This window comes from Pinus tabuliformis, chromosome X, assembly GCF_031772625.1.
Source record: "Pinus tabuliformis cultivar Carrire ecotype Pingquan chromosome X, CPIR1, whole genome shotgun sequence".
Taxonomy (NCBI): domain Eukaryota; kingdom Viridiplantae; phylum Streptophyta; class Pinopsida; order Pinales; family Pinaceae; genus Pinus; species Pinus tabuliformis.
This window is the reverse complement of record NC_142308.1, coordinates 112,056,427-112,067,852: the sequence shown is the minus strand read 5'-3', so window position 1 is coordinate 112,067,852 and position 11,426 is coordinate 112,056,427. Positions and strand designations below refer to the sequence as shown.

The following is an 11,426-nucleotide window of genomic DNA, read 5'->3' as shown; positions in this document are numbered from 1 at the left end:
ATAACATAGTATCAAAACCATATTAACTCGCCCTCATGGGGAAACCGAGTAATTAAGCCATCTATAGTTTTTAATGGCCGACCAAAAATAAAATGCCCAAAGTCTGATTATCCTAGCAAGATAGACTAGACAGTCCTGAGACCTTCTAATCCTACTGGTCTGCATAAAATATATTTCCTTATCTAGAGCATGCAAAAAACTATAGTTAACAAGACTATGAGCTTTCCTATACATATCTTTTGTCAGACATCTTCAGTTGCAGGTTGCTGGTTTGCTCCTCCATCTGCTCCCTGATGTGCTCCCTTCAGTAGCTGGTGTAATTCATCTAATTTCTCCTCTTGCCTCTCCAAAGCAATGCGAATGAAACTCAGTTCCCTACGCAAATCAGGGCCACCCTGCGCAATCTCCACCATCTCAGTAGCAACTTGCTCTAATGCTTTTGCCAGTAACCTTTTCATTACCCAGTAAATATGAAGAGATTGTTTGAACAGAGACATTCTGCCCCTGGTGTTGCCTGGGTCATGCAGCAAGAATTCCCAGTCCTCCATTTCTTCATCAGATTGGCCTTGAAGAGACTCCTCCTCCAAGTGTTGCATAATTCTTCTAACCTCTGGATTTGTATTCTGCTGATAAGCCCTCTCCGCCCGATGAATTCTCTGATTCATCGACCTCCTCGTTTTTTTGGCTGGTCCCGCTTCCTGCTTGGAGTTCTCGCCTTTCTCGTCTTCCTTCCTGCTCTGCCCCCGACCCCTCTTACCGCCCGTATCCACCCTACTTCCCGTTCCCCTATCTCTTCTTCTCATGCCGTATCGCCTTACTCTCTCCACCTGCGGTGCTGGGTGGTCCTCTTTCGGCTGCTGGTTCCCACCTTCTGCTAATCTGCCCTGTGCGTTAGACCTCCTGTTTGCTTCGCGTCGGGGTTCCTCCTCCTCAGACTCGTCCGCAATCTCCAAAATCTCGGCCGGGTGCTCCTCTGTCGCAATTGCCTTGCCTTTCTGGTCCCTGCTCTTATCAACTGCACTATACAGCTCCTCTGCCACCCTGGTTTTCATCCTGGTTTCCATGCTATCTCCGATTATGTCGCGGGGTATACTCTGGTGCCGATTAAAAACTCTCCTGTCTCGCTGTCTCACTGCTGTGCTGACCTCTGCTCGCAGAATTGGGGGAAGACTAATCAGCTGCTTTTCCTTGCCCGTTTGGGTATTTATCAACTTTCCGCCCTCGATGTATGCCACTGAATCGGCGTTGCATTGCCGCCGTTTATTTTCCGGGATGATGCCTCTTCTGGCCATCATTCCATGATTAACATTTGCTGTCTGAGGATCTGACATGCCGCTCCACCATCCTCTCCGATCGCGCGCATTAATTATATCACAATGGGGGTGATCCTGAGACGTTCTCCACGCACGCCGCCAATGTACTGCACTGTGCCCTGCCATCATATCAATCCTCTGTCCATACTGACCTGCATTCATTAAACGAGATCTCCAAACCCGCTCACCTATCCAGCTCATTAATCCCAGCATTCTCGCTCGTTGCCTGATCATGATCTTCATTTATGATCTTTGCCAAGTCTGCCCAGTCTCTGCTGTCACACACCGCTTTCCATTGGCTGTCTACAATGCTGCCTCGTCCTTTACATCCCCAGTTCGCCATGAAGTCAGCCGCGCGGTTCCCATTCCTCCTAACGTGATTAACTAGTTTGTATTCTATCCTTTTTAATAGATCCGCTATCTCTTGGACAATTCCAGCAGTTCTCCAGCTGCTTGTAATTCGTTCCCAATCTCTTCCATTGCTAAGCTTCTTCAACATTTCAACCGCGATCTGGGAGTCACCAACTATTTCCAAGTTTGTGTAACCATTTCGGATTGCAATTCGCAGCCCCTGGTGGATCGCCCAAAATTCAACCTTGTTATTCGTCATTTCTTCGACCCAATCAGCATAAATCCACCTTACCTGCTTCTGACTGTCGCGGAATATGCCATCGAAACCAGCATTGGCAGGATTCCCTTTCGATGCTCCATCAAAGTTTAATTTGATGAAGTTATCTCTGGGATAACTAAATTTATCTGAATTTTGGATTCGCACATTATGTCTGATGTTCTGCTTATGATACACCATCTCATATTTTAAGTTTAAACTGTTCAGGATCATCTCCTCAGTTTGATTTGCCTTCCAGTCCTCCACGTCCCATTTCTCTACCAGGATTGTTTCCCTCATTAGATTGACCGCTCGTCTCCATATCATTTCCGAATCCTTTATTTTGTTCTGGAACAATCGGCGGTTCCTTTCTTTCCATATCATCCATAGCACGAAGCTTGCAATAAGATTCCAAGCTCTGCTAACAACTTTACATTGGAATTTCTCTTTATTCCATTGGAAAATTATTGCGTTAAAGTCTCTGGGACCTATCTCAGATTTGCCGAATATCCTTCTTGTATCCATCCAAAGTTTCTTAGCGAACGAGCAATTAATTAGAAGGTGATTTCAGGTCTCCTCTTCGATATTACAGAGACAACATCTCGACGGACCACTGAAGCCTTTTTTTTGAATTCTGTCCCAAGTTAAAATCTTGTTCTTAGTTGCAAGCCATATGAATAGGGATACTTTCGGCCACCAGTTGCTTCCCCAAATAATCTTCCAATCTAGGTTCTCCTCATGTATGGCCTGCGTGTCCGCTAAGTAGTATGCCTCTTTGATGGTGAAAGATCCTTTCATGGAGTTCCCCCATCTAAGAAGGTCCCTTCCAGTACGAGCTCTAATTTTCCTGGAATCCACCTCTTTCATATAAGCTTCTTGTTGTTCTTGATTTAGCTCCCCGTCCCATTCAACTGGTTCTATCCATTTTCTCCAGATTCCGTCCAGTTCATTATCTTTCCAATAGTCTTTGACACATTTTCGATTTCCTTCTATTCTTTCCTGAAGCTGTTGGACCGTCTGAATTTTGTTCATTTTTTCCTTCTGCTGCCATTTGTCATCCCAGAAATTGGCTTCCTCTCCGCCTCGAATCTCCCAGAATGTATAGTTCTCAACTATATCTCTGTTTTGACGAGCTAGATCCCAGATTGCTGAACCCTTGGGGGTTTCTCTCTGCCTTAAAATGTCAACTATTGTGTCAGGCATATTGTATTTAAGTCTCCAAATGGCTTTCCACAGGTCATTACCCTCTCTTAACCATCGCCACCAGAGCTTCGCTCCTAACACTTTGTTGAGTTTTTCTGGGTCACGTAAACCCAATCCTCCTTTTTCCTTCCTCTCTGTTAGGTGATTCCAAGAAACTAGGGCCCATTTTTTCTGTTGATTCGCCCCCCCCCCCCAGATAAACTTTCTTATGATCTCTCTAATCTTTGAACAGACTCCTAAAGGGGCCGCCATTATCGACAGAGGATATATGGGAATAGCTTGGAGGACTGATTTCGCCAATACCACCCTTCCTGCCATGTTTAACGTTCTAAAAGCCCAATTCGCCACTTTGTTTCTCAGCTTGTCCAAGACTCCTTGCCAATTTTTCAATTTTTTGGATGTGAAGTCCAATAAATTCCCCAGGTATTTCGTAGGCAGCTCTCCTCTCTTAAAGCCCATCAGTCTTGTAAGATGAGTTTTAACCTGTTCCATAGTATTAAATATAAAAACACAGGACTTGTCTCTATTAATTTCCAGTCCAGAAGCTTTAGCAAATAGGTCCAAAATTCTCTTCAGCTGTCTCACTTCTTTAACAGTTGGTTCCCCAAATAGCATAATATCGTCAACGAATTGCTGATGGGTTAAGGGCAAATTATTACCCCAAAGCTGTAAACCTTTGATTTTGTTCGCTGCCCATTCTTTTTTAATAAATCTACCAAGGCCTTCTGCTGCCAATATAAAAAGAAACGGAGATAATGGGTCTCCCTGTCTAATTCCTCTAGACGCATTAAAGGTTTTCGAGGGGGTTCCATTAACAAGAATGGAGAAGTTCGGAGTAGAAATTAGACTATGAATCCACTTTACCCATCACCTGCTGAAGCCAAAACTTTCCAGGACTTCTTCCAAATAATTCCAATTCAGTCTGTCATAAGCTTTCGACAGATCTAATTTAATCATCATGCCCTTTTGTTTTTTCATTTTTAAAGAGTGGATAACTTCTTGGGTTACTACAAGGCCATCCAAGATTTGTCTACCTTCTACAAAACCCATTTTTTCAGTAGATATTAACTTGTCCAGCAGGGGTTTCAATCTTTTGGTGATCAAGGTTGTTATTATCTTGTAAATAACATTACACAATGCTATGGGTCTAAAGCCATTGGCATCTTCTAAATTATCACTCTTAGGAATCAGAGCATAGAAAGTAGAGTTAATGGTAGGCCATACCTTCTGGTTCATCCGAGATTCTTCTATCAATTCTAGGATTTCTCTTCCCAGAAAATGCCATCCCGCTTGGTAGAATTCAATCGTGAAGCCATCTGGACCTGGAGCAGTACCTTTTTTCATGGATTTTACAACTTCTTCTATCTCCTCTAAATTAACAGCTCTCATCAGAGCCTTATTTTGGTCTTCTGTAACTAAACAAGGAATGGCCAAACATATTTCCTTTATTGCTTCCGATCTGTCAACTAGAGGTTCTGCTAGGATATCTTTATGATGTTCCACCAACACTTGCTCGATCCCTTCTTGCTCCACTACTCTATCACCATTCTGATCCTTGATGGATAATATCCTGTTTCTTTGTCTGTGTTGAATCATAGCCTGATGAAAGAATTTTGTGTTCCTTTCCCCCTCCCTTAACCATTTTATTCTTGATTTCTGCCTCCATAGAACTTCTTCTTGCTTTCGCCTTTCCTCTAGTTTTCCAAGAATTATCCCTTCTTCTCTAATGCTCTCCTCTGATCTACCTTCAGCTATTATCTTTTGTTGCAGTGATTCCATTTCTCCCTCCAGTTTTTGTTTGTCTTCCATAATGTTACCGAATTCCTCCTTATTCCATTTCTTGATTCTCCCTTTCAACTCCTTAAGTTTCAGTTGGAAAGTATGCATCTTTCCTTTTCCCTGAACTGTACTTTGCGTCCACCATTCTTCCATTTTCTTTAAGAATCCCGGGTCCCTTAACCAGAAAGCTTCAAATCTGAACGGTCTCCTTCCACGATTTCTTTTAATATCCACCTCTAGTCTGATAGGCCAATGGTCAGATCCAAGAGATGGCATGATCTTCGCTTCAACGAAAACGTCCTTGTTCATAATAGCTTCTGATACTAAGAAGCGATCAAGTCTCGATGCTATCTGATTCTTGCCTCCCCTCCTATTGTTCCAGGGGCAGATCCCATTAATAGTTTGAATGTCTACTAGTCTTAAATCATCTATCATATCATTAAACATATCCATGAATTGATTTGACTTTCTTATCCCTCCTTTTTTCTCCTCTAGGGATCGGATTAAGTTAAAATCACCACCTATAACCCATGTAGCCTCTGGATAAATTCTACGGATTACTTTCATGTTTTTTATAAAGCTTTCTTTTTCTCCTGGGGAATGTGGGCCATAAACCCCTGAGATGACTATCTTTTCTTTTGTTCCTACTATTCTACCAATGCCTGTAAGGATTCTATTCATACTGGTCCAGCCTTCTAGGATCTAATGTCATTTGGATTCCACAAAATTGCAATTCCTCCCGCAGAACCAATAGCATCTTGCCCCATAACTTCGTATTGAAGCTTATTTTTGTCGATTATTCCTTCCAACTGCTGCACTGTAATTTTCGTTTCCTGAAGAATCATAATACTAGGCTTATCCTTTTTCAATTTCTCTTTCATATACCTCTGTTTTCCCTTACTATTCAAACCCCTAATATTCCAGCTGATGACAATCATTTAAAACTTTTGATAGGAGGGGAAGAATACCTCTGACAGAGGTATCACTTTGCCTGAGTTTATCAACGTTTCTCCCACAGTCTGAATGGCTTCACTCAACGTTTTCCGACCTCTTTTCCTGCTGTTTTTTCCAGAGCCGTCCATTCCCATCTGACCATTCCCTTGTTCGTTTCCTATGGTTATCTGTTTATCCATGTTCTCCCCTTTTTTTTCCTTGTACTTCTGAAATGCTTCTTTGTACAGTTGTTTCTGCTTCTCAGGTATGAATCTGCTATCCAGGTTTTTCCATTCCTGAATTAACTGTTTCATGATTTTTTCCTCCTCCACCTCATTTTCCATCTGGCTTTCCACTTCCATCTGGGATTGGATTGTTACTGTTTCTGACTTTCCCTCAGCCCGTTCTTCAGCTGTTTTCCCCGTATTTGTGTCCTTTCCTTTAGTTTCATTAACGATTTCCATTGGCGTATTTCCAGGATCTTCATCATCCTCCAGGTTTACTTCATAATCCTCGTTTTCGTCTTGGAGGATTTGAAACTTGTTTTGACTTGCTGTATTAAGGGGCTTTTCTTGTGTCTGGGTTTTGGAGCCCTCTTTGCCTTGTTTCTTCCTTCTTGTAACCTGTTGAAAGCCCCTATCTGCCTCTTCCATTTTTTCTGAATCTCTTTGATGTTCCTCTTGATTTCTATTTAACCCCTCCTCCTTATTCAGAGGACATTGTCTATATAGATGGCCGTACTCATGGCACTTTCGGCACCTGAACGAAATATGTTCATAGTCTATTGGCTGTTGCCAGATTTCGTCATGATATTCCAGCTCGATATATTCCGGAAGGGGTTCTGCTATATTCATGTAAACACAGAGCCTTGGATATGAAGTATATTTGCCTCATTTTGTTGCTTCTGATATTTTGACAAAGCCCCCGATTGTTTTCCCAATCCCCTCTAGTATTTCAGGATCCCAAAATTCCACTGGTAATCCAAACAATCTAACCCAGATTGGGGCGGCTAGCATTTTTTCTTTTTCTGGGTTATATCTTTCTTCCCAGTATTTCATAAACAGGCCCGCATTGTTCATAAAATACGGTCCTTCTTCAAAAACCCTATCCTTGTCCTCTAGATTCGCGAAGATGGCTGTAAAAAACCCTTTTGCTCCCAGTTTCAGATCTATATGACCTTTTGGTCTCCACCTTTGATAAATCCACCTGTATAATTCCTTCTCAGTTGGCCAATACCCTACGAACTTACATATCAGTGCATGGTCCTTCATGTAGCAGTTATATTCCTCAAGTTTGTTGCAGGGAATGACATATCTAGGTTGTTTTTGTGCCCTTGGAAGGCATTTCCCACCCATCCTCTTTTGCCATAGGTTACCCATCACTGGTGCGTAGTTTTCCTTCTGATTACGCTGCATTCCGCTTGCACTGGTTTCACCTGCTACAACATTTTTATAGGAGGGGATCTCTCCCCTCCCCTGTTGATTTTCCATTTCCTACTCAGCTCTATCCCTTTTAATGTTTAACCTCGTTTCTCTGATGAAAACTTATCCCTTAATTCGCAAATGTTTCGAGATTACCTTGCTCAATCCGCCTGCCGTGCCTTTCTTCGCCTTCTACCCCACGATTTCCGCCTGCAACTCCAGAGTGCTGCGCCGTCTGCTAACCCTAGCCCGCAAGCGCGCACCCCTCGGATTCTACCGATTTTGGAACCGTTTGTTTATATTTATATTTAACTAAGATATGGTATTATATTATTTTTTTATAGGTATTAATTGTTTTTACTAGATTTATAATTATATTAGTATACATATATTTTAATTCGGGATTTATTTAAGTTCTAAAAGAGATCAAATCTCTTATCATGAAAATATTTTATTGAGTTTAAAATTTGAAGAAAGGTTTAACCCTAATTTGGTTCCTCTCAAAGTGTTGTATATTTGAGATAGGATGGAACTATGCTGATTTTTAATAATATTATTTTTGTTTATATAAATTTCACATATCTATATTTAGAAATATTATTACTTTTTATTTTATTAAAAGTACATACATATATACTTTATAAATTTCTTAATTTGATTTTTTTAATATGATATGTATACCATTGATTGATTATATTTATCTATCTATCTATCTATATCTATATATATATAGAGAATTCTTAAAATATATCAAATGGATTTTAATTTATAGTTATTATTTGTATTTTATATATTTTTCACATTTTTATATTTAAAAATGTTTTTAGTTTTAATTAAATGGTTATTGATTAAATGTATTAAACTTTTACATATTTATTAATTATATGTTCTAAAATTTGATGGTTATGAATATGAATTATTACTATTTAAATTAATATTAATGTGACATGTATTAATGATTTTTCCCTATAATTTTTTTAAAATTTTTTTAATAAAAAAATTTACAATATCACAAACTTAATTGTATCAATTTATTATCTTTATTAATTTTTGACACTACAACATCTATTAAGTTAGACATTTAAATGTTCACACTTATTTACCATATTAATATATTAAGTTCGACATTTAAATGTTCGCACTTATTTACTGACATTACAACATCTCTCACATTCACATATTGGGCTGACACTATAACATTTCTCCTATATTAGGTTATAGAGTGGCTCTCAACAAGAAAAAAACATTATAACATAACAAATTTGAATTGAAAAAGTTTATTATTTTTTTAATTGATCCAACATTATGTTTTATTATTATTATTTTGATATTACAACATATCTCCCATATTGCCCTATAAACTGCTTTTTCCTAGAGACAAAAAAATAATAAAAATAAAAAATAAAAAATTATTGTTATTTGTATTTCTATTAAAACCCCCATAATACATATATCTACCAATATTATGTTTTTATTATTTTATACTACAACATTTCTCTCATATTGAACCGACATTTAAATGTTTGCACTCATTTACAGACATTAAAACATCTCCCCCGGACTAAATTATAGAGTGTCTCTATGAAATTATTTCTTGTTATAAGTATTATATAATTTTTAAATTTAACATCTAATTACGAGTATATAAAATATAGTTTTCAAAAAAGTAATGTTACAAAATAATAAAAGAAACACTTACACCACACAAATTATGCTATTAAGGCATAACAATGTGTCACCTGGGCATTTATCATACATCTAATCCTCATCAATATTCTACTCCTATAGGCCACCAATAGACCTTATTTGAAATAAAAAATTTGGGTTGAAAGATGTATTCTCCTTCTTGGTATCTCTCTATTAGCTATTTGTTTGCTCAATAATACTTTTATGGTTGATATGTATGGCATGTAAACTTTTGGCCAAGATTTCATAATTTTTCTTATTCTATTACAACATCTTTTTGTTTCCTTGAAACATTATATGTCCAAATTTCAATTCTTTCTCCATGGTTGTGCTTTGTTCTTAAAGAGATTTCTATTGGAGTTATTTTGTGTCACAATCTAAGCTATAGTTGAAGAGTTACACATTTTGGAAGTAAATTGATCCCTAATTTTCCCCTTATATTGTTTTAGTCATAACTTAGTCTCACTAACTCACTTTCACAGTTGTAATATATCGTGAGAAATCTCTTTCCGAGCTATTTTAGTTAAATTATAAACACTTTTTGTATCGATGATACACATCTTTCATGGATTTTCACTAGCCAAAAATGTCATTTAGTGCCCTAAATTCCTTCCAAGTTGATAATGAAAAAATCAATGAAAATTTTAAAAAGTTATGGCCTTTTTCACTATCTTAGTACTTTAAATCAACTATAAGTACATGTAACTCTTCTCTACAACTATCATACAATTATATGAGTAGTATTTGTGCTCTCTCTTTGATTGCTAAGTACATGTGTGTGTGTATTTCTTAGTTTTCATACACACACACTTACAAAGGATTAAGATCATGTGTTTCCTCTTAAGAGGACATAGGTCATAAATTAGAGAGGGTAAAATATGTCTTCCTTCTTATACATTAGGAGTCAAATCGTTGCAAACAATTAGGTCCCTTATCCTTTAAACAATAAAACTTCACACATCAATTTTATCTTTTGCTTAATCATGACATTAAAATTAAATATTTTATCTTTCGCTTAATCATGACCTTAAAATTAAATATTTTATCTTTCGCTTAATCTTGACTTTAAAATTAAATAATTATATATATGTTCAGTCCTCGGTTATCATTGAAAATGCAGTGAGTTTGCAAATCTTCCCTTAAACGCTTAGTCCACATGCAAGTACTTTTTCTTCCTTTGGGTTCTACCTTTGCTCCATGGTTCACATGTAAACTTACCAAACTCCAAAAAAGATGAGAGATTCTCCCTTCAACTTCACTTTTCCCCGTGGAATTTCTTTGGTGGTTGCGAAAACACGCAGGGTCCATTCCCCACGTCCTCCCACAACATGCGACTTACACACTTGCATATCTGATGGTTGATATTGGTGTAGATAAACAACCCGTAATTCATAATGTATTATAATATACATGAATGTTTGTGGAATGTTTCACTTTTGATGGATAGTTAACCTAATTCAACTCTCCAAGGCACAGTGTAGGCAGAGTTGCATTTTAATAGATCCAATTTCCATGATTAACTATATCAAATTCCAACATGTGTGCAAGTTAAAAAGTTACGTTTTCTATGTATCTAAGAGTTACATTTTCTATGTATCTAATGGCCCAAATCTATATTAGATACCAACATGTGCATGTTAATACCAAGTTACACTTTCGATAAAATATACAAAATAATAAGCAATAGCTTTTAAGTGTTTCAAGATTATTTATTTATATTCGAATTTAAAATAATTTAATATTGTTGTAATAATGAGATTAAATTTTTTTACATGGTAAAAGTAAAATATATAATACTATTTTAATAAAAGAAAATATTTTATATATTATTTTAATAAAAAAATAATTTATGATGAAATAGGAATTTTAAAATATTAATTTAATTATCAATAAATATTAAGTTAATAGTAAAGATTTAAATTTTATAAAATATTATTAATAGTAATTATGGATAAAGGGTTGGGATTTATTTCAAAAGTAGTTATGTTTTTCTCATTTTCAGTTTAATTTTAAAAAAAGTCATATCAACTAATTTCAAATTTAGTGTGGTTTTTGCTTATGACATTGAATTCTTATTGCATATTGTTGTTTTACTATGTTGTTCTTGTTATATCTCTATCAAATATTATTAGTAGTAATTATGGATACAAGGTTGAAATTTATTTCAAAGATAGTTATGTTTTTTCCTTTTGAATTTAATTATAAAAAATATTAAGTTTAGTTTTTATTTATGACATTGAAATTTTATTACTTATTATTGTTGTTTTAGTATGTTGTTCTTGTTATAAAAAAATTATATATATCTATATCTATATCTATATATATATATATATATATATAAACTCATTTTTGTATGTGGAGTGCTACATTCACATAATATTTTATTAGGAAAATCCAGATGAAGGGATCGCTTCTTGTAGGCTTAACCATGAAGCCTAACAGTGAGAGAGTGAATATAATTGAACTAATAACCTCTCAATAATA

General features: G+C 36.5%; 1 protein-coding gene across 1 annotated transcript; it reads right to left on the bottom strand.

The window, feature by feature from the left end:
• Nucleotides 1-2,487: 2,487 nt before the first annotated feature.
• LOC149138675 (uncharacterized) lies at nucleotides 2,488-5,469 on the bottom strand. The gene is made up of 4 exons (XM_089450457.1): nucleotides 4,869-5,469; nucleotides 4,348-4,538; nucleotides 3,988-4,045; nucleotides 2,488-3,851 (listed from the first exon to the last, which is right to left on the bottom strand). Exons 1-4 carry the CDS (start codon nucleotides 5,467-5,469, stop codon nucleotides 2,488-2,490), a joined length of 2,214 nt encoding a protein of 737 aa, XP_089306583.1.
• Between the last annotated feature and the right edge of the window lie 5,957 nt (nucleotides 5,470-11,426).